This window comes from Mercurialis annua, linkage group LG7, assembly GCF_937616625.2.
Source record: "Mercurialis annua linkage group LG7, ddMerAnnu1.2, whole genome shotgun sequence".
In the NCBI taxonomy this organism is placed as follows: domain Eukaryota; kingdom Viridiplantae; phylum Streptophyta; class Magnoliopsida; order Malpighiales; family Euphorbiaceae; genus Mercurialis; species Mercurialis annua.
In genome coordinates this window covers 20,827,178-20,851,360 of record NC_065576.1, presented here as the reverse complement: position 1 = coordinate 20,851,360, position 24,183 = coordinate 20,827,178, and the positions used below count along the sequence as shown (strand labels likewise).

The 24,183-nt window shown below is 33.4% G+C and overlaps 1 protein-coding gene across 1 annotated transcript; it reads right to left on the bottom strand.

Annotated features, from left to right (window-relative positions):
• Window positions 1-230: 230 nt before the first annotated feature.
• Window positions 231-2,373, bottom strand: LOC126656950 (uncharacterized). The gene is made up of 3 exons (XM_050351576.1): window positions 1,279-2,373; window positions 708-1,106; window positions 231-623 (listed from the first exon to the last, which is right to left on the bottom strand). Exons 1-3 carry the CDS (start codon window positions 2,371-2,373, stop codon window positions 231-233), a joined length of 1,887 nt encoding a protein of 628 aa, XP_050207533.1.
• Window positions 2,374-24,183: the final 21,810 nt, after the last annotated feature.

Sequence of the window (24,183 nt, the reverse complement as noted above, 5' to 3'; positions counted from 1 at the left end):
AGCCAGATATTAATATTAGTAAGCATTTCCTATAATCATATATATATTGAACAGATGGATACGAGAAAAAACCATAACTAATTGATTACCTTTCAAATGGATACATCCAACGATACTGAACCGGTCCTGCCATCATAGCTTCATACGGAAGATGCACGGGGAGATGCTCCATAGAGTCAAAAAAGCTGGGTGGAAATATACGTTCCAACTTACACATGATTTTTGGGATCTCAGTTTCCATACGGTTTAGATCTTCCTAGTGACAGTGACGTGGAAGTTAACTCCCTGAAGAAGATACTTAACTCTGTTAGAGGCTCCCACACGTTTTTCGGAAGTAGCTCCCGAAGGGCGATTGGTAGAAGTCGTTGCATAAAAACATGGCAGTCATGACTTTTCATTCCATGCATTTTCAGCCCCTTTAGATCAACACATCTAGACAAGTTTGACGCGTACCCGTCTGGAAACTTTATTTTCTGAATCCACTCAAGCAAAACTCGTTTTGAATCCCTATCCAAAGCATACATTGCCTTTGGAAATCTCCCAGTTGCCGGATCTTTAGCTAACCCTGGCCGATCACAGATGTCGTTCAACTCTTCACGAGATTTTGCATGGTCTTTTGTTTTCTTGGGGACATTGAGAACAATATTAAAAATGTTATCGAAGACATTTTTCTCAATGTGCATGACATCGAGATTGTGACGTATTACATTCGTTCTCCAATAAGGCAAATCCCAAAAGATACTTTTTTTATTCCACCCATGATCTTTTGACAGTAATGCATTAGTAACTTTCGCACCAGGCTCAAATGCCTTCTTAAACCCCAATCGACGAATCTCTGCTAACAGTTTATCTCCAGTTCTCACCCCTGCAAACCTTTTGCCGATCTCTCGTTTCCCCTTACGAAAATCAGTAACATTTCGACGGAATTGGTGATTCGGAGGCAAAAACTTGCGATGGCAATCAAACCACGATTGTTTACCGCTTTTATCCAGTGTGAATGCATCAGTGTTTTCCATGCAATACAGGCATGCTTTTCTACCAGCAGTGCTCCAACCAGACAACATAGAATAAGCGGGAAAGTCATTTATTGTCCATATAAGAGCCGCCTTTAGTTAAAAATTCTGACGCTTATGAACGTCATATGTCTGGACTCCACATTCCCACAGTTGGTTCAACTCTGCAACCAGCGGCTGTAGGAAGATATCCATTAGATGTTTCGGGTTTCTAGGCCCGGTACCAAAACCGTTAAAAACATAAACTCATCCTTCATGCACATGCCTGGGGGAGATTGTACGGCGTCAAAATGACCGGCCACGAGGAATACTGCTGCCCAAAATTGGTAAATGGCTGAAACCCATCGGAGCATAAGCCTAATCTGATATTTCTCCCTTCATCGGCAAACTCAGAATGCAGTTCACTAAAACGTTTCCAAGCCGGAGAATCGGATGGGTGGCACATCTTATCACCATCCATCTCGTGGTCTGCGTGCCACGTCATATGCCGAGCAGTGGCTTTCGAAGCGTACAACCTATGTAGCCTCAGAGTTATTGGAAAATATAACATTTTACTATATGGCATGTTAGCCTTTCTTTTTGCGGATTTTCCGTGGGTCACAGGTTTCCACCGTGCATAATTACAAACTTTGCAGTGCGTTAGATCCGCGTCCTCCCCCCAATAAATCATACAGTTATAGAAACAACAGTCAATAACCTCAACTGGCAACCCCAAACCATTGACCAGCTTCTTAATTTTAGCAAAATTCGTTGGCATCTTGTTGTCCTCCGGGAGCAGCTCTTGTATCAATCTGCAGACGTCGTCAACTAAAGCTACTGAACCCTTATGTCGACACTTGATCTCCATCACTTTAGCAGATGCAGAAAATGGAGAGTGTCTGCTATTCCCAGGCCATATGTCTTCTTCAGCCGCACGCATCATATCATAAAATTTTTGAGCTTCAAAATTCGGGAGCTCATCTTCAGGAAACGTTATTTCTGGACCGGCAGCATCAAGAATCATTCTTTGAGCGGAACTAAACTCACCTGGCCCCTCATTTTCATAGTCGAACTCAAAATCCTGCTCTGGTAACTGTGCAAAGGGAGGGGGATTCAAAACGCTCCCCTCGCCATGAAAAACCCATACTTGATAACCTTTCACAAACCCATTCTTCAATAGATGGAATTCCACATCATCGACATCTCGATAGTTTGTATTTTGACAACCTCTCTTAGGGCAGGGGCATTTTATCTGTACTCCACTCATACAAGCCGGATGCCGTAATGCAAACCGGACAAACTCCTTCACATGCTCCTTGTACCCTGTGGTTAGCAGCCCGTTTGTGTGGCTCTTGTACATCCAACTGCGGTCTTTCTCCATTTCTGTAGCGCGGATAATTAGAGGTGGGGTTTTCACTCGAGATAAGCAAAGTCAATGTAATTGACTGCTGAAAAGGTAGGGCCCTATCCCATTCGCAAAACAGGCGCCCCGTAACTCGGCCACGATATATTCCTAGCAACGGAGAAAAATATTCGGCAGCCTTCCGGCGTCGTTCTCCTTTAGTGTGATATTTAGTATATGTGTTGTAACGCTAATTATATATTCCACGAGGAATAAGCGTTATAAAACATATACTATACATCCACCCGGAGAACAAACGCTGGAAAATAACCGAATATTTTTCTACCGCTACTAGACATATATGGTTTTTCGTGATCGAGTTACGGAAGCACCAGTTTTGCGAACTGTACAAACTGTACAATCCCGTGTCGTTCAATCTCTTGAACACACGGGACGGGAACTCTATGTCTAGGTTTACGATTTTATTCGGTGGGAATAAAATCAAGGTTTATTTAGGTTGAATACTGTAAATAAAATCTATTATTTAAATAAATCAAAATAAGCGATAAAACCTACTTGTTGAAGGGCAGAACCGCAAACACAAGGTGTGAAACACGAGGATCACTCGGAACAACGGTGCACGGCTATCAAGGGCTATCAGTGATTGTCAGACCTATCATAGTAAATAAAAACACGTATTAATAAAAAAAATTAAAAAAAATTCGGCAGCACTTCCCCTAAAAATGAGCATCACCCATTTTTCAGGGAAGTCCTGCAAGCAAATCACAATACATTTTCAAAAATAATTACTAATTGATCAATCACAACAAACAATACCAACACAAATTATAACATTATAATTAATTATAATATTAAATAAATTAATCACACAATTAACCAATTTATATTTTAATTAAACTACAATTGAACAATTAACTTAAATTACCAATTTAATTAATATACATACTTATATAATATAATTACCTAAATCTAACAATTAATATTAAATTAACACTTTAACTAACCAAAATATATAAATTATAATACTTAATTAAACAAAATTAAAGTAAATAATGAAAACCTCACTATGGCAGCGGGATGAAAGCAATGGCAGCGGGAGGGAGGCGACGACAGCGAGTGGAGGAGACGGTCTAAAACCGAAATAATTTAACCTAATTTGAATATAAATTACAAAAGATAAAATTAATTAACCACAAAACTAATATAAATTAATTTAACCTAAAAATAAAATTAACCTAAAAACTAATAGAATTTACATTAATTTAACAAAAAAATTAACCAAAAACTGAAAATTAATCTAATTTAAACCTAAAACAGAAAATTGAAATTATTAAATTAACCCTAAAACTGAAAATTAACAATAAAGTAATCTAATTTAACCTAAAATATAAAAAATAACCACAAAACTAATATAGTTTACATTAAATTAACAAAAAATTAATCTAAAACAGAAAATTAAAATCATTACACTAACCCTAAAACTGAAAATTAAGCATAACTAATCTAATTTAATCTAAACTAATCAATTTTTCAATAATAAACCTATTTAATAAACTAATTAACTAAACTAATAAAATTAATAACAATTACTAATTTCATTAACTAGCTTACCGGAAATGGGGAGGAGAGGAATCGACGGCGACGGCAGCGGTTGGAGGAGGAGCTGTTGGCCGGCGACGGCAGCGGCTGGATCCAGAGGAGCAGCGGTGAGGAGCAGCGGTGAGGAGCAGCGGAAATGGATGACGGCAGTTGATGTAGAACGGCTGGAGGAGGTGGACGGCGCGCGGGTGAAGAGGGAACGGCGAGGAGGTGGACGGCGAGGAGGTGAACGGCGAGGAGGTGAACGCTGTGTTTAGGCGAGGAGGTGGACGGCGTTTTTCTGTTTGATTAAACAAAATGGAGAAAATAGGTCAGGCGTTTCATTTATCACGATAATTAGCAACGGATTGTGAAATCCGTCGCTAATTGTTGTGATAAATGAAACCCTGCGTTTAGTCATCTGAATTATCGACAGATATTTTATTTCCGTCGCTAAATCAGATGACTAAACGCAGCGTTTTGAAATTTCGGCCAATTAGCGACGGATTTCACAATCCGTCGCAAATTTTGGCCAAAAGTAATTGGCGCCATCAAATCCCGCCATTTTAGCGACCATTTAGCGACGGTATTTCCGTCGCAAAAATGGCGGGCACACTCCCGCCAAGAAATTAGAGGAAATTGCGACGGATTGTTAGTCCGTTGTGGAATCTGTCGCAAAAATGGCAAATTAGCGACGGAAATGTTGTCCGTCGCTAATTTGTTGTTTTCTAGTAGTGTTTCGCAACGCTTGTAAACGTTTGGCTGAAATCCCTAATAATGGAAAACGTTTGGATTTATTCCATACCGTTTTTAATGTTTGCCTTAAATCGCTAAAAAGGTGAAATGTTTGGATTTGTTTCATAACGTTTATAAACGTTTGACTTAAATTGCTAAAAAGGTGAAACATTTAGATTTGTCTTGAAACGTTTGGCTTAAATTGCTAAAAAGGTGAACGTTTGGATTTAATTCGTAACATTTTAAATGTTTGGATTGGTTTTGTGACGTTTTAAACGTTTGGCTTAAATCGCTAATGTAACACCCCGTATTTGTTCGGGTGGTTCGACCGCTTAGAATAGTGGTTTTCGAGTTCCAAACTTTTTAATATGTGTTTTGAGATGTCTTGGGTACGGCCTCTAAGTTTGGAGCAGTTTCGATTTCATTTTCAAAAAAAAAAAAAAAATTGGAGCAGTAGCTATATCACGGGCACGACATAGAATGTCACAGGCGTGACAGAGCATGTCACGGGCACGACATGTCTGTCACGGGCGTGACAGGATTGTCACGGGCGTGACAAAACACTGCTGAGTCCGCCGTTTTCTATTTAAACCCCTTATTTCGATCAAAAAACATTTTCTTTCATTCTTAGAACCCTAGAATGGCTGAGACATTTATCAAACTCCATTCTCCACTCATTCTTGTCATATTTTAATCTTTGTTAAGTCTTTTCGTCATTCTTTTATGGTTTATTTCATGGTTTATCAATCCTAGTGTTTGTGTAATCATTAGCTTGGGTCATTGTTCGTTCGTAGGCTGATTTGGATCTATATTTTTCTGGGTTTTTGATTGTATTGGCTTATCTATAGTATGTGGCTCTAATCTACTGTTATTCGTCGTTGAGATTGTTAAATTATTGTTTGATTCAATACTTGGGTGTTTGGGCATGTATTTTCTGTTTTGCTTGAACTTTCAAATCTGAAAACATTAGTTTGATTTTGGATTTTGAATATATGTTTATTGTATATCGGGTGGATTGGTTTATTTGAAGAGATTTATAGGTGTATCAATATGTTGATATTCTGGATTATAAAATCTATATTGAATGTTAATTTAAAATCTGGAAATGTTATAAGGTCTGATCTTAGGTTGTTTAGATATCATTTGTACATGGGGTGATTTGGAAGAATCGATTATATGGAATAATATATCGTTTGGCTAATGTTTTTGACTAAAATTCTGTTTTGGATTATAAACTAAAAGCTGGAATTTTCCTTAAATTCTAAAAGGGTTGTAAGTCAACAATAAATACATTGGGTTATTCTATCTAAAATATTTAAGGCTAAGTCATATGTTAATCGAGGTTTTCTAAAGGTTTAAATCGATGTTTTATATTTAGTAACCTTGCTGGAAATTACTTTAAAGTTTGTTTTTTAAGTATTTGTTATGCTACTTTGGGTGTTGTGGGGTTAAAGGATTAACCAACGTTTTGGCCAAATGTTTAAGGCATATTTAAGATTATATTTATCGAATATAAGGGGCTGGAAATTTTGGTTAAATGAGATATAAGGCATGTAAGGTCTTAAACGGTTATGTTGTGTTTGGTTAACCTATTTTAGTTTCAAGTTGATACTTGAAAGATGTTTGAATCTTATTGATTCTATTTAAGGTGAAATATTAAATGTACTTTGGGTGTTACTTTCGAGGTGTTGGCAAGCTTAATTTGCTTCATTGCTTTCTATGTTTTGGCATTATCTAAGTTAGGGTATGAGTTCTTATTTCAAATGACTTTGGGTTTTATTTATGGATTTGTAAAACTTTGGTTTAAACTTTGCATTACCGTTGGGTCGGGTTAGACTTGTGTCGCCCTACATGTTGTGTTGAGCTAATCTGCATTTAAGGCTAATACACTACTTTGGGAAACTCTTTAGTTTTGAAAGGACTATTTAAGTATTCAAGAACTTTGGTATTGTTTTAAGAATAAGAACTCACCTAAGCTGAACTTGCCTAACTTTTGTATTTGGTTTGAATGGAATACTTTGGTTATACTTTGGATTACATTGGTTATATTAAGATGATATTCCCATGTGGTGTCTAGTAATCTTAGAGTTAGGGGTTGTTTGGATTGTTACTTATACCTTGTTATAGACCCGTCGAGTGCTCGTGCCTCGGAGTCTACCCAGGGTTAGCTGTTTGCCATGATTATCATGATCCACGCAAGAAGTGAGTTTGTAGTGTTATTTACTGCTTTATTATGTACCGCAAATTATATTAGTATATCAAATGTTTTTAAACTGTTTTGAGGATTATGGATCTGGATTGGAACGGGCTACTTGATAGGCTTGTATCAAGACTGTGTGCACCGGTATGTACTTTGGGATTGGCTGACCAATGTCTTGCCTACTTTGGGAATCGATGAGGATTTATTCCCATCTACTTTGGATAATACTTTTGGTTATATACTTTGGGATTTCATTTCAATACTGTTTTCCATAATCGAATATATATTAGTATAAAAGGATTTGTTTTAAGGGTTTTAAACTTAATAAATGTAAATAGCATTATGAACTCATCTTAGTACATCAGACCCCGTTGTTTTCCCAATTTTTCCAGGTTTATGATTTGAAAGCTGGACAAATACGATTCTTTGATATCTTCGGCGGTTTTTATGTTAATAAAACTAGTCTATTGTTTTAAACTCCTAGACCGCATTAGAACTAGTTGTCTTTATATTCTGTTACATGGATTTGTCGGAATAGTCCGATTGTTTTATTATTACTTTGACATGTTACTTTGGATTATATTATTTGAGGCATCATTCTTAGTTTCGGATTATATTCAAGTTATTATATTAGAACTGTGATATAAACTGCTAGACTTAGGTTGGAGTATCAGTTGCCCCGAGCAGTGGTTTTCTTGCATCTTTATTTGTATATAAGGTTATCTGCGAGACTTGCTAAGGGTTTTGGTACAACCATACCCATACCCTAGCGCCGGTCGCGATCTGTGAAACCGGGTCGTGACAGCTTAAAAGGTGAAACGTTTGGATTTGTTTTGTAACTTTTGTAAACGTTTGGCATAAATCGCTAAAAAGGTGAAACGTTTGGATTTCTTTCGTAACATTTTCAACGTTTAGATTGGTTTCATAACTTTTTAAACCTTTGGCTTAAATCGCTAAAAAGGTGAAACGTTTGGATTTGTCTCGTAACGTTTTAAACGTTTGGCTTAAATCGCTAAAATGTTAATGTTTGGATTTGTTTTGCAATGTTTTCAACGTTTTGATTGGTTTTATAACATTTCAAAAGTTTGGCTTAAATTGCTAAAAATGTGAAACGTTTGGATTGGTTTCGTAAGGTTTGTAAACCTTTGACTTAAATCAATAAAAAGTTGAAACGTTTGAATTGGTTTTGTAACATTTGTACACATTCGGCTTAAATCGCTAAAAAGGTGAAACTGTTTCGTAATGTTTGTAAACGTTTGGTTTAAATCACTAAAAGTGGGAAACGTTTGGATTTGTTTCGTAACGTTTTAGACATTTGGATTGGTTTCGTAACATTTTAAATGTTTGGCTTAACTCGCTAAAAGGTGAAACGTTTGGATTTGTTTCGTAATGTTTGTAAACGTTTGAACTAGAAATCGCTAAAAAGGTGTAACATTTCGATTTGTTTTGTAACGTTTTTAAACGTCTGGCTTAAATTGCTAAAAAGGTGAAACGTTTGGATTTGTTTCGTAATGTTTTAAACATTTGGATTGGTTTCGTAACATTGTAAACGTTAAGCCTACATCGCTAAAAAGGTGAAACGTTTGGATTTTATTCGTAATATTTGTAAACGTTTGGCTTAAATCGCTAAAAAGGTTAAACCTTTTGAAACGTTTCGCATAAATCGCTAAAATGGTGAAATGTTAGGATTTGTTATGTAACATTTTAGACGTTTGGATTGGTTTCGTAACGTTTTAAATGTTTGTCTTAAATCGTTAAAAAGGTGAAACATTTGGATTTGTTTCATAACGTTTGTAAACGTTTGGCTTAACTTGCTAAAACGGCGAAATGTTTGGATTTGTTAAGTATCATTTTAAATGTTTGGCTTGAATCGTTAAAAGGGCGAAACGTTTTTTTCATTTGTTTCATAACGTTTATAAATGTTTGTCTTTAATCTCTATAAAGGGGAAACGTTTGGATTTGTTGGAAACGTTTTAAACGTTTGGCTGAAATCGCTAAAAAGTTGAAACGTTTGGATTTGTTTCGTAACATTTGTAAACGTTTGGCTTAAATCTCTAAAAAGGTGAAACATTTGCATTTGTTTCGTAACGTTTTAAAGATTGGATTAGTTTCGTAACATTTTAAACGTTTTTCTTAATCGCTAAATGGTGAAACATTTGGATTTTCTTCGTAATATTTGTAAACGTTAGGCTTTAATCGCTAAAAAGGTGAAATGTTTGGATTTGTTTCGTAACGTTTTAAACGTTTAGATTGGTTTCGTAACGTTTTACATGTTTGGTTTAAATCGCTAAAAAGGTGAAACGTTTGGATTTATTTCGTCACGTTTGTAAACGTTTGGCTTAAATCCCTAAAAATGGGAAACGTTTGTATTTGTTTTGTAACGTTTTAAAGATTTGACTTAAATCGCTAAAAAGGTGAAATGTTTGGATTTGTTTCGTAACGTTTGTAAACGTTTGGCTTAAATTGCTAAAAAGGTGAAATATTTAGATTTGTTTCGAAACGTTTGGCTTAAATCGCTTAAAAGGTGAAACATTTTGATTTATTTTGTAACATTTTAAACGTTTGGTCTGGTTTCGTAACGTTTTAAATGTTTTTCTTAAATTGCTGAAAAGGTAAGACTTTTGGATTTGTTTCCTAAGTTTTGTAAACGTTTGGCTTAAATCGGTAAAAAAGGTGAAACATTTGGATTTGTTTCATAACATTTTAAACGTTTGGACCGGTTTCGTAACGTTTCAAACCTTTGGCTTCAATCGCTAAAAAGGTGAAACGTTTGGATTTGCTTCGTAACAATTGTAAACGTTTGCCTTACATCGCTAAAAACGTGAAACGTTTGGATTTGTTTCGTAACGTTTGTAAACATTTGGCTTAAATCGCTAAAAAGGTCGAAAAGTTTGGATTTATTTCGTAACGTTTGTAATCGTTTGGATTAAATCGCTGAAAAGGGGAAACGTTTGGATTTATTTCGTAACGTTTTAAACATTTGGATTGGTTTCAAAACGTTTTAAACGTTTGGCTTAAATAGCTAAAAAGGTGAAACGTTTTGATTTGTTTTGAAAAAATTTAAACGTTAAGCTTAAATCGCTGAAAAGGTAAACGTTAGGGTTTATTTCGTTTGGTTTTAAACGTTTGGCTTAAATCGCTAAAAAGGTGAAACGTTAGGATTTGTTTCGTAACGTTTTAAATGTTTGGCTTAAATCGCTAAAAAGGAGAAATGTTAGGATTATTTTCGTGACGTTTTCAACGTTTGGATTGGTTTCGTAACGTTTTAAATGGTTGGCTTATATCGCGAAAAATGTGAAACGTTACCATTTGTTTTGTAATGTTTGTAAACGTTTGGCTTAAATGGCTAAAAAGGAGAAACGTTTGGATTTGTTTCGTAATGTTTTAAACATATGGATTGCTTTCATCACGTTTTAAACGTTTTGCTTAAATCGCTAAAAAGGTGAAAACGTTTGTAAATGTTTCGCTTGAATCGCTAAAAAGGTGAAACGTTTGGATTTGTTTCGTAACGTTATTAACGTTTGGATTGGTTTTGTAACGTTTTAAACATTTTGATTAAATCGCTAAAAAGCTGTAACGTTTGGATTGGTTTGATAACGTTTGTAAACGTTTGACTTAAATCGCTATAAAGGTGAAATGTTCGGATTGATTTAGTAACATTTGTAAACATTTGGCTTAAATCGCAAAAAAGGTGAAACTGTTTCGTAACGTTGGTAAACGTTTTGTTTATATCGCTAAAAAGGGAAACGTTAAGATTTGTTTCGTAACATAATAGACGTTTGGATTGGTTTCATAACATTTTAAACGTTTGGCTTAAATAGCTAAAAGGGGAAACGTTTGGATTTATTTCGTAATATTTGTAAACGTTAGTCTTAAATCGCTAAACAGGTGAAATGTTTGGATTTTTTTCATAACGTTTTAAATATTTGGATTGGTTCCGTAGCGTTTTAAACGTTTGGCTTAAATCGCTAAAATGGTGAAACGTTTGGATTTGTTTCGTAACGTTTATAAACGTTTGGCTTAAATCGTTTAAATGGGGAAACGTTTGGATTTGTTTCGTAACATTTATAAACGTTTTGCTTAAATCGTTTAAAAGGTGAAATGTTTGGATTTGTTTCTTAACGTTTTAAACGTTTGGCTTAAATCCCTAATAAGGGGAAACGTTTTGGTTTTTTTTCGTAACGTTGTAAACGTTTGGCTTAATTCGCTAAAAAGTGAAACGTTTGGATTTGTTTCGAAACGTTTTAAACGTTTGGCTTAAATCGATAAAATGGTTAAACGATAGGATTTGTTTCTTAATGTTTTAAACGTTTGGATTGGTTTCATAACGTTTTAAACGTTTGGCTTATATCGCTAAATAGGATAAACGTTTGGATTTGTTTCGTAACATTTGTAAACGTTAGGCTTAAATTGCTAAAAAGATGAAACGTTTGGATTTGTTTGGTAACGTTTTAAACGTTTGGATTGGTTTTGTAACATTTTAAGCGTTTAGCTTAAATTGCTAAAAAGGTGAAACGTTTGTATTTGATTTGTAACTTTTGTATACGTTTGGCTTAAATCGCTAAAAAGATGAAACGTTTGGATTTTTTTCCAACCGTTTTAAACATTTGGTTTAAATCGCTAAAATGGTGAAATGTTAGGATTTGTTTCGTAACACTTTAAACGTTTGGATTGGTTTCGTAACATTTTAAACGTTTGGCTTAAATCGGTAAAAAGGTGAAACGTTTGGATTTGTTTAGTAACGTTTGTTAACGTTTCGCTTCAATCGCTAAAAAGGTGAACCATTTGGATTTGTTTCATAACGTTTGAAACGTTTGGATTGGTTTCGTAACATTTTAAACGTTTGGCTTATATCGCTAAAAAGGTGAAAATTTCAGATTGGTTTCGTAACGTTTGGAAACGTTGGACTTAAATCGCTAAAAGGTGAAACATTTGGATTTGTTTCGTAACGTTTGTAAACATTTGGCTTATATCGCTAAAAAGGTTAAATGTTTTGATTTGTTTTTTAACGTTTATGTCACGACCAATTTTCATGAATTGCGACCGGCGCTAGGGCATTGGTAATCTAGTACCAACACTCGTAGCTAGTCTTATAGATAGCATACAATTCCAATAAACTTGCACGAAAACCAATGCTCATGGGCAACCGAGACTTCAGCCTAATTCTAGCAGTTTATAATATCAAACATTATATATAACATGCTCATCCAATCACAGTAAATAATGTGACATGCCTAAGTAATAAATAATCCAGAGTAAATAATGTGACATGCCTAAGCAATAAATAATCCAGTCGGACCAGTCCGACAAACAACTGAAATAATAATAAAGACTTGTAATTACTACTGCGGTCTAAGAATAAAATAGTTGACAGTTTATACAAATAATGAAGCCTCCGAGGAAAGTAAAGAACGAAGATCTGCAGAATCTCTCAAATCATAACCCTGGAAAAATTGGGAAAACAACGGGGTCAGATATACTGAGATGAGTTTATACCACTATTTACATTTATCAAGTGGAAAACCATTAAAACCCATTAAAACATTTAATAACAACATTGTGATTAGTAGTTGGAACCCTAATCCATAATACTAAATATATCCTTAATCCAATAGGCCTAGTCCCGAGAGTTAAGCTACACCGAGTTACCACCGACCGCACTTAATCCATATCCAGAGTCCCGAAAGCTGAGCTATACCGAGTTACTCTACTGGTCCCGAGAGCTATGCTCACACCGAGTTACCACCACTTATCACATTAGATCAATATCAGTGCGCGCGCAGTCCCAATGATGCCCATTAGAGAGCATGTTCCAACTAAAAGGCATAATGGAAAAACAGTTCGCAATTGTACGCATACAATATATATATATTAAAATAACAATTTACTTAATAAAGTGGTAAATAGTAAGTACAAACTCACCGCTCGCTAATCCATGTGAAAACCTGGTAAGCGACAACACCTGATTTGACTCAGAAGCACAAATAGTCGCCGAGTCTAAGAACAGAGTAAAACCGATATTAAAATCAACCCCTAACTCTAGAGAGTACTAGACACCACATAGGACTAGCACAAACAACTAGTCGGAATAAAACAATCCACAACAACACAAAATACCCAATAGGTAATAACGCCCCATTAATACAAGTCTATTGAGTTATTGCAATAAAATCCATTTCATAAATATTATTTAATAATCTTTAAATAATAATCAATTTCCAATTAGTGGGTTAGCCGAGTTACCAATAACTACCAAGCTAACCTCACTCGTCGGGTGACCCAAGTCTAACCCGACTCAACACGTTTATCAAATATAAACCCGAGTTTATATTTATTAAATAATTTGGTAAAATATTTAACCTTTTAAAAACATATCTCAATAACTTCAATCTTAAGTAACCCCAGTTACAAACCAAAACGTAATCAAATAAGCTTAAAAACGTTCAAGGGCTAAATGGTAATTTAGCCAAATTGGCACATTAAACCAAAATCTCAAAACAGTAATTAAATAATAATAATAATAATAATTATCAATTATTATTTTTAGATTTCAAAAATAATATTACCATATTGACAAACTTTCAATTTAAAATGAAATCCGCAAATTAAAAAACAAAATCAATTAATCAATATGTAACATTTAACTTAAGAAATTAATTTGTTCAAAACCAATTAACTTAAGGACCACTCTTGCCTTTTTGCCATCACTTAAAATTCGAAAAGAACACAAGCCCGCCAAGCATTCTTCTAACTAACAGATTACCAAAATTTTCTAACCAAAACCATAACAACCTAATGATCTCAATAACAAAAATTACCATAAGAGATCAAAGCCCAAGAATAACATAATTAACAAAACAGAACATCAAAGTATGGCAGAGCGTGAGCTGAGAACAAACACCGAAGAAATCAAGAACTAAAAAACGACGAACCCCAAACAATGAGGCAAACCAAAAGCTAAGAGCTATCAATCAATAACTAATAACCCACGAGATTATAAACATTAACACACCAGAACCATAGCCAAAAGAATAATAACCATTCCGTAGCAGCATTAAAACCAAACATAGAAACGATAACACACAATAACAATAAAACGACGGCGACTATAGCAGATTGATTTACGTGCCTCTCTACGAGAACGAAGTTGAGAAACGTAGAAGACTGAGTCTATTTTCATGGGGACGAGATGGATCCAAATTTGATCCTAAAACGAATGAAATATCAATTAAAAACGGAAGTGTCAAAATTGGAACTAAACTGAAAACAATAACAGAAATCTTACCGAATACAAAGCTAATAGAAGAGGATTATAGCATGAGATTGCAGAGCACAAAGAGAGTGTTTGTGACGGCTAGGGTTTGTTTAATAATAGAGGAATGACTAGGGTTAAGTTTGGGGTATAATTATGGAAAGAGTCGTAACGAATAAAAGAAACAAGAGGAAACAAATCACACCTCGATGCTATGGTCAAGGAGTCTCGATCGAGACTGTGAAGTCTCGATCGAGACACTGCAAAACAGGCAATGTCTCATTCGAGACCTCATGGTCTCGAACAAGACCGAACGATATTAACATGTCTCGTTTGATTCAAACGAGACCTGACCACAAATGGGTTGAATAAGTTTGGTTCAACCCCAACCTGGTCCAACCGCCACCGAACCAAATCGAACTCAAATCGAACCTCCAAAACCAACCCAAAATTTACTAAAACCATAAATCGAACCACGATACTGAAAACGACTGGAAAACAACCGGAACTCAACGAAAAAAAATTTAAAAAAATTACGGGATATTACAGTTTGTAAACGGTTGGCTTAAATCGCTAAAAAGGTGAAATGTTTGGATTTGTTTCAAAATGTTTTAAGTGTTTGGCTTAAATCGCTAAAATGGTTAAACGTTAGGATTTGTTTCGTAACGTTTTAAACATTTGGATTGGTTTTGTAATTTTAAGCGTTTGGCTTAAATCGCGAAAAAGGTGAAACGTTTTGATTTGTTTCGTAACGTTTGTAAACTTTTGGCTTGAATCGCTAAAAAAGTGAAACGTTTGGATTTGTTTCGTATCGTTTTAAGCATTTGGATTGGTTTCGTAATGTTTTAAATGTTTAGCTTAAATCGCTAAAAAGGTGAAACATTTTGATTTGATTCGTAAAGTTTGTAAATGTTTGGCTTAAATCGCTAAAAAGGTGAAACATTTTAATTTGTTTCGAAATGTTTTAAACGTTTGGCTTAAATTGCTAAAATGGTTAAACATTAGGATTTATTTTGTTTCGTAACGTTTGTCAACTTTTGGCTTGAATCGTTAAAAAAGTGAAACGTTTGGATTTGTTTCGTATCGTTTTAAGCGTTTGGATTGGTTTCGTAATGTTTTAAATGTTTAGCTTAAATTGCTAAAAAGGTGAAACGTTTGGATTTGATTCATAAAGTTTGTAAATGTTTGGCTTAAATCGCTAAAAAGGTGAAACATTTTGATTTGTTTCGAAATATTTTAAACGTTTGGCTTAAATCGCTAAAATGGTTAAACATTAGGATTTATTTTGTAACATTGTAAATGTTTGGATTGGTTTCGTAACGTTTGTCTTAAAACGCTAAAAAGGTGAAACGTTTGGATTTGTTTCGTAATATTTGTAAACGTTTGGCTTATATCGCTAAAAAGGTGAAATGTTTGGATTTGTTTTGTAACGTTTTAAATGTTTGGATTGGTTTCGTAACGTTTTAAACATTTGGCTTATATCACTAAAAAGGTGAAATGTTCGGATTGGTTTCGTAACGTTTGTAAATGTTGGACTTAAATCGATAAAAAGGTGAAACGTTTGGATTTGTTTCGTAACGTTTGTAAACATTTGGCTTATATCGCTAAAAAGGTGAAACTGTTTCGTAACGTTTGTAATCGGTTGGTTTAAATCGCTAAAAAGAGGAAACGTTTTGATTTTTTTCGTAACGATTTAGACGTTTGGATTGGTTTTGTAACATTTTAAACGTTTGGCCTAAATCGCTAAAAGGAAAAATGTTTGGATTTGTTTCGTAATATTTGTAAACGTGAGGCATAAATCGCCAAAAATGTGAAACGTTTGGATTTCTTTCGTAACTTTTGGCTTAAATCACTAAAAAAGGTGAAACATATTTATTTGTTTTGTAACGTTTGTATACGTTTGGCTTAAATTGCTAAAAATGTGAAATGTTTGGATTTGTTTCGTAACGTTATAAACGTTTGGCTTATATCGCTGAAAAGGTGAATTTTTTAATTTGTTTCCTAACGTTTGTATACATTTGGCTTAAATCGCTAAAATGGTGAAACGTTTGAATTTGTTTCGTAACGTTTTAAATGTTTGGATTGGATTTGTAACGTTTTAAATATTAGGCCTAAATCGCTAAAAAGGGGAAACGTTTTGATTTTTTTCTAAACGTTTTATACGTTTGGCTTAAATCGCTAAAAAGGTGAAACGTTAGGATTTGTTTCGTAACGTTTTAAACTTTTAACTTAAATCGCTAAAAAGGTGAAACGTTGGGATTTGTTTCATAACGGTTGAAATGTCTTGATTGAATTCGTAATGTGTTAAATGTTTCGCTTAAATCGTTAAAAAGGTGAAACGTTTGGATTTGTTTCGTAACGTTTGTAAATGTTTGGCATAAATCAGTAAAAAGGTGAATCGTTTGGATTTATTTCGTGAAGTTTTAAACGTTTGGATTGGTTTCGTAACGTTTTAAACGGTTGGCTTAAATCACTAAAAATGTGAAACGTTTGAATTTTTTAAAAGTTTTAAACATTTGGATTTGTTTTGTAATGTTTTAAACATTTGTATTGGTTTCGTAGCATTTTAAACGTTTGACTTAAATCGTTAAAAAGGTGAAACATTTGGATTTGATTCGTAACGTTTTAAACGTTTGGATTGGTTTCGTACAGTTTTAAACGTTTGGCTTAAATCGCTAAAAAGGGGAAACGTTTGGATTTGTTTCGCAACATTTGTAAACGTTTGGCTTAAATCGCTAAAAAGGTGAAATATTTTTATTCGTTTTATAACGTTTGTACACGTTTGTCTAAAATCGCTAAAAAGGTGAAATGTTTGGATTTGTTTCGTAATATTTTAAACGTTTTGATTGGTTTCGTAACGTTTTAAACGTTTGGCTTAAATTACTAAACAGAAGAAATGTTTGGATTTGTTTTGTAATGGTTTATACGTTTGGATTTGTTTCGTAATGTTTTAAACATTTGGCTTAAATCGCTAAAAAGGTGAAACGTTTGAATTTGTTTCATAACGTTTGTTAGCGTTTGGCTTAAATTGTTAAAAAGGAGAAACGTTTGGATTTGTTTCGTAACGTTTTAAACGTTTGGATTGGTTTCTTAATATTTTAAACGTTTGCCTTAAATTGTCAAAAAGGTGAAACGTTTGGATTAGTTTGTAACGTTTATAAACATTTGGCTTTAGTCACTAAATGGGGAAACGTTAGGATTTGTTTCGTAACGTTTCAAACGATTGGATTGGTTTCATAATGTTTTAAACGTTTGGCTTAAATCGCTTAAAAGGTGAACGTTTGGCTTAAATCCCTAAAAAGGTGAAACGATTGGATTTGTTTCGTAACGTTTTAAACGTTTGGATTGGTTTTGTAACGTTATAAACTTTTGGCTTAAATCGTTAAAAAGGTGAAACGTTTGGATTCCTTTCGAAACATTTGTAAACGTTTGGCTTAAATCGCTAAAAAGGTGAAATGTTAGAATTATTTCATAACGTTTTAAACTTTTGTATTGGTTTCGTAACGTTTTAAACGCTTGGTTTAAATCGCTAAAAAGATGAAACATTTGGATTTTTTTCGTAATGTTTGTAAACGTTTGGCCTAAATTGCTAAAAATGAGAAACGTTTGGATTGGTTTGTTAACATTTTAAACGTTTGGCTTAAATTGCTAAAAAGGTGAAACGCTTGGCTTTCTTTCGTAACGATTTGGCTAAAATTGCTAATAAGGGGAAACGTCTGGATTGGTTTCGTAACATTTTAAACGTTTGGCTTAAATCGCTAAAAAGGTGAAACGTTTGGATTTGTTTCGTAACGTTTTGCTTGAATTGCTAAAACAACGTTTTAAACGTTTGGCTTAAATTGCTAAAAAGATTAAATGTTAGGATTTGTTTTGTAACATTTTAAAGGTTTGGCTTAAATCGCTAAAAAGGTGAAATGTTTGGATTTGTTTCATAACGTTTTAAACATTTGGATTGGTTTCGTAACGTTGTAAACGTTTCTCTTAAATCGCAAAAAGGGTGAAACGTTTGGATTTGTTTCAAAATATTTTAAACGTTTGCGTTAAATCGCTAAGAAAGGTGAAACGTTGGGATTTTTTTATAACGTTTTAAACATTTGGTTTAAATTTCTGAAAAGGTGAAACGTTAGGATTTGTTTTGTAATGCTTCAAACGTTTGGCTTGAATCGCTAAAAAGGTGAAACATTATGATTTGTTTCGTAACATTTTAAACGTTTGGATTGGTTTCGTAACGTTTTAAATGTTTGGCCTAAATCGCTAAAAAGGGGAAACGTTTGGATTTTTTTCGAAACGTTTTAAATGTTTGGCTTAAGTCGCTATAAAGGTGAAGCGTTAGGATTTGTTTCGATACGTTTGTAGTCATTTGGCTTAAATCGCTAAAAAAGTGAATCGTTTGGATTATTTTCGTAACGTTTGTAAACGTTTGGCTTAAATCGCTAAAAAGGTGAAACTTTTCGATTATTTTCGTAATGTTTTAAACGTTTGGATTGGTTTTGTAAGGTTTTAAACGTTTGACTTGAATCTCTAAAAAGATGAAACATTTGAATTTGTTTCGTAGCGTTTGTAAATGTTTTGCTTATATTGCTAATAGGAGAAACGCTTAAATTGTTTGGATTAGTGCTGTAACATTTTAAACGTTTGGCTTAAATCGCTAAAAAGGGGAAACATTTGGATTTGTTTCGTAATGTTTGTAAACGTTTGGCTTAAATCGCTAAATGGGGAAATATTTGGATTCGTTTCGTAATATTTTTAATGTTTAAATTTGTTTCGTAACGTGGTAATCGTTTGGCTTAAATCGCTAAAAAGATAAAACGTTTTTGTTTTGTAAAATTTGTAAACGTTTGGCTTAAATCGCTAAAAACGGGAATCGTTTGGATTTTTTTCGTAAATGATTGTAAAGGTTTGGCCTAAATCGCTAAAAAGGTGAAAATTTAGATTTTTTTCATAACGTTTTAAACGTTCGGATTGGTTTCGTAACGTTTTAAACGTTTTGCTTAAATCGCTAAAAAGGTGAAACTTTTGGATTTATTTCGTAACTTTTGTGAACAATTGGCTTAAATCGCTAATAAGGTTAAACGTCTTGGATTTGTTTCGTAACATTTTAAACGTTTGGATTGGTTTCGTAATGTTTTAAACGTTTGGTTTAAATCGCTAAAAAGGTGAAACGTTTGGTTTAAATCGCTAAAAAGGTGCAACGTTTAGATTTGTTTCGTAATATTTTAATAGTTTGGATTGGTTTCGTAACGTTTTAAACATTTGGCTTAAATCTTTAAAAAGATGATACGTTTGGATATGTTTCGTAGCGTTTGTAATTGTTGGGCTAAAACTGCTAAAAAGGTGAAATGTTTGGATTTGTTTTGTAACGTTTAGCTTAAATCGCCAAATGGGTAAATGTTTGGATTCATTTCTTAACGTTTTAATTGTTAGGATTGATTTCATAACATTTTAATCGTTTGGCTTAAATTGCTAAAAAGATAAAACGTTTGGATTTGTTTCATAAAATTTGTAAACGTTTGGCTTAAATCGCTAAAAACGGGAAATGTTTGGATTTGTTTTGTAAATGTTTGTAAAGATTTGGCTTAAATCTCTATAAAGGTGAAACATTTGGATTTGTTTCGTAACGTTTTAAACGTTTTGATTGGTTGTAACGTTTTAATATTTTTGCATAAATCGCTAAAAAGGTGAAATTTTTGGATTTGTTTCGTAACTTTTGTGAATATTTGGCTCAAATCGCTAATAAGTTGAAACATCTTGGATTTATTTTCTAAATATGATCAGAGCATACTGAACTCAAACCCCCATGAATCATGAATGAAATTACTAAAATTATGAACCAATCAGGAACACATAATTTAATAATCATTTAATAGGCAAAACCCAACTCAGCAATCCAAACAATATTCGGCAGAAACCATATTAGTTAAAAGATAAGTAAAACACATGAAAATGAAGAAACAACGATGGATATAGCAGATTGATTTACGTACCGTTTGACGAAAACAAAAAGTGTAATTGTAGAGGACTGAGTCTACTATCACTGGGATGAGACGGATTTCAATTCGGCTTTAAAACGCAAAAGAAAAACGCTTATGAACGGAGGTAGCGCTAAGAATAAAACTGAAAATTATAAACCATTAACTCACCGATTTCAGCAAGAAAATGAGGAAGATTGGGCAGCAATTTTCTCAGGAAAAATAAGAGGATTGATGGCTAGGATTAGAAAGAAATGAGGGATAGAAAATTAGGCTTTGAAACATAGAATATAAAGGAGGAAAATCAAGCCATAATTGGCAGCAGAATCCGGTCTCAAAAAGCACAAGTCTTTTACTTGTGAAGGACAATGCATGAGCCAACAAAGACAAGAGAGATTGGACCTTTGAAATGCACGGGCCAAAAACTTGAATGAATTATAGGCCTAAGAAACCAATTAAATAATAAAACTACTTAACACATGCATGTGATTTATGCATGAATTTAAATTATGATATAATATAATTATATCGTATTATCAACTCTTTAATATCATTACATTTAAAAAAACCATTCGAATGAAAGTTAATTTAAATATAAAATTTTACCGAAAGCTCGACGGAAAAAGCCTAAAAAATTTACGGGATATTACATTCTCCCCAACTTATTAAAAATGCATCTGCAAATTTACTACAATCAAAATAATATAAAATCAATTATTGCACGTATACAATCACACGTAACTCAACAAGACGGGGCAACGCGTCCTCAACGGAACGAAAGAAACAACTACGCATAACAATTTCTGATTTTCAAAATCACTTTACGACCAGGTGACAACTCAACGGAAACAAAATAAAAACCGCATAGCTCAACTTAAGCAAAGCGAAATTGCAATCTCAAAAGATTAAACAAAATTCTCGTCAAAAGATAATTGTACCACAAGGAAGACTGAGGAGAGTCAAAGCCAAACGAAATAACATTTAACCAAAAACACGCTAAAAATTTTACGGACATTTTTCCAAACTTAAAAAATTACGACTTAGAATTTAAAACTGATTCGAAAATTCGAAAGATCATTATACGCTTACGCGAAAAATTCTTACTTCAACAATCTAGTACGTCAAACGACTCTCTAAACACCACGTGTGAACGAATTAAAAATTTATTTTTCAATCGAGAATAACCGATACGCTATACGAGAAATTTTTTAAAAGGACAAGCTCAAGTCTCAAAGACTACCAAAGAAACACCACAAGTGTAGGAACATTCCCTAAATTCAAACCGTACTCTTACTAAGCCAAACTCCAATGCTACAACCCGAAAACTTAATGACACTCTCAACGGAAAATAATTACGCACCATATCACATATAGCGGTCACAACACCAATTACCTCATATGAGAAAGCTTAAAACGCCCGCTAACAAGCATACAAGCAGATCAAAATGTCATCCTGATTACATATGCTATCACACAAAAAAAACGGCTGAGAAGTAAACACCACTAGAATCGTCTCGGTTCAATCAACTAAGATCAGTTCTACAATACCATCATCTTTTCAAACCAAGATGTAAGAAAACACACAAAATTCTAAGGAAAACCTAACTTAAACTTCAAATAACAAATTTTTTTCATCCTACATTATTTTTTCAATCAACTATTACCTCAAATCTTACAGAAGATCATTTAGATCAAAACGCTATCAACAGTTTGTTAGTTATGCTAAAAACAATTATATGAAAACGCTTTTCGTAACCACAAAATATTTAATAATACCATCCGCCATTAATTTGAAATTACTAACATCTTCAATTTAATTTTATTTTCAACCGAAAATAATTAATCCGTTGAAAACATTTCTAGTTTTGTAAACGCATCCACAAAATAAAACACTCTCACTTTGAAAACATAACCGAACCCTACTTTCACAATAACATTTACGATTTTATAAAATCGTTCATTTAAAAAAATCTTAAAATCCACTTTTAGTCAAAACGGACAAAATTTCATCTCTTTCACAATAAAATAAAGTTCTGCAATTAAGAATCCTTTCGTTTACGAAATATGCCCATACTGGTCCCAAAACTTTTTAAACAGAAATCGAATTTGTAAAAGCAACATTCCTTTTAAGTCTTTCAGTGTAAATGAACACGCAGAGCATAACCAATTTCCTTAAAATAACAATCCTCAAATTATATACTATAAGCTGACACAATTCTTTAATCCGAACTCAATATTTTTCCGCACTTACAACAACTAAACCTCGAGTACAACCTTATAACTATAGCCCTTCTTTATCAAATATGAATACTCCAACAATATAAAACAAATCCTTACAATGCAATATCTCTTATATTACCACCGTCATCTTAGAGTATTTGTCTTGATAATAACCAGATAAAAATTTCAAACCATTTGAAATTTATCAACTTTTTAAATACCATTTTCACAATGTAACTCGCGAGTTTATAACAAAACATTTTTCTTGAAAAGTCTTATTGATAAAATTTATTTTACATAATTGTGCGCCAGGGTGATGACAGCTCTCATCCCCAAAGAGTTGCATTCAACCCTAATCATTTAATGTCGTGATGAATGTACTAAATGCATGTATCAATTATTGATTTCTCTTTTGATTATTGATCATACTCAATGCTCAATGCAGTTTCCTATTCGTGGCATTTCAAATGCATGTCCATGACATGTCTGACAAAATTACTTGATAAAAACATTTCAATTATTTTAAGTTAACATCTGAAATCAATTTTCCTTCGAAACATTTTCTAGACATTACACTCTTTGAGACGTGCATTCGTCCATCTTGATATATTTGCCCATCTCTATTATCCTAGTCCACCTAATCGAATCGTCATTAACGAAATAACCCAAATCAACAATGAAACTAAAATTTACCTAAAAAAATGAATTCCACCTCAATCAAATTGAAAATTTTCTAAGGAAAAAAAAACAACACGACCGCCTTCACAGCGCCACTATCAGTTTTATATTTCACTGATCTACCTAATGACATGTTAGTGATATGCACTAGGTCAATCATGTTTGACCATGTTTTGACTTTATCATTTTGTTATTTATTGATTGGCACTTTTTATCATTTTATATTAATGATTAAAATACTTGAATGGTTAATTCTTTCTAAGGTCATCGAGTATGTGACTTGATAGTAGAACCCTTAGGTTTAATAAAAGAATTATATACCATCTATCCCTAGTCTTAATAGAACATTGAGACTAGTATGATGTTGACTGATGATTATGTTTTACTAATCATGTATATGAGATATTAAGTCAAATCATAGGTGCTATTTGAGAAATTAGGCACTGGATGACCCACTCTGAGAATACTACATAGATCACTGTCATAAGTAATTCTCATTACAGTTCTATTAGTATAATCCTTTGACCTTGAAATCATCATGGATTTCTACATAGCTATTTCATATTTTGATACAGTCTTACATTATCTTTAACAGGATAATGGAATAGATTGTCATTGGATATGAAAGTAACTATGTGAGAAATGTGAGTGACTGAGAAGGAATTTGTCCCTCATTTATTTGAGTAAGATATCTATGGGCCCCTTGAAGAAGATAGACTGAAGGAAATGCATGGTCATGCTAATTGATAAGGAGTTATCATTTTCAGTCTACTTAGAGTCAAGAAACTAATGATTGAATATTATAAGGATGATAGGACTATGCCTTATATTCAATCTGGATATCGAGTGACAAAGGGATTAAAATATTATTGTAAATGGTTAAATCGGATTGTCGATATTCATTTAACTTGGGTAGTCATAATGTCTTGCTAGAGGCCACTTATGACTTGTGGGCTGAAATAGGGATTTCGGGCCTACTGCCAACGTTATATGAACCTACAGGGTCGCACACTAAGAATAGGCCCAAAACAGTTATGGGTTGTACAAGCCCAATGTGATTAAGTGATTAATTATTATATATATATATATAATTCGTAATATATATATATATATATTAATAAATATATATTAATTCGAAATTAAGGATAAGTGTTTTCCTTAATTTATTATTTTTTGAAGATAATAAATAATTAATA

Coding starts and splice junctions, on each gene's coding strand:
- LOC126656950 (XM_050351576.1), bottom strand. CDS start 2,373: ATGGAGAAAGACCGCAGTTGGATGTACAAGAGCCACACAAACGGGCTG. Junction 1,107..1,278: donor CGCCGTACAATCTCCCCCAG/GCATGTGCATGA, acceptor TTTTAACTAAAG/GCGGCTCTTATATGGACAAT. Junction 624..707: donor TGCCTTATTGGAGAACGAAT/GTAATACGTCAC, acceptor AATGTCCCCAAG/AAAACAAAAGACCATGCAAA.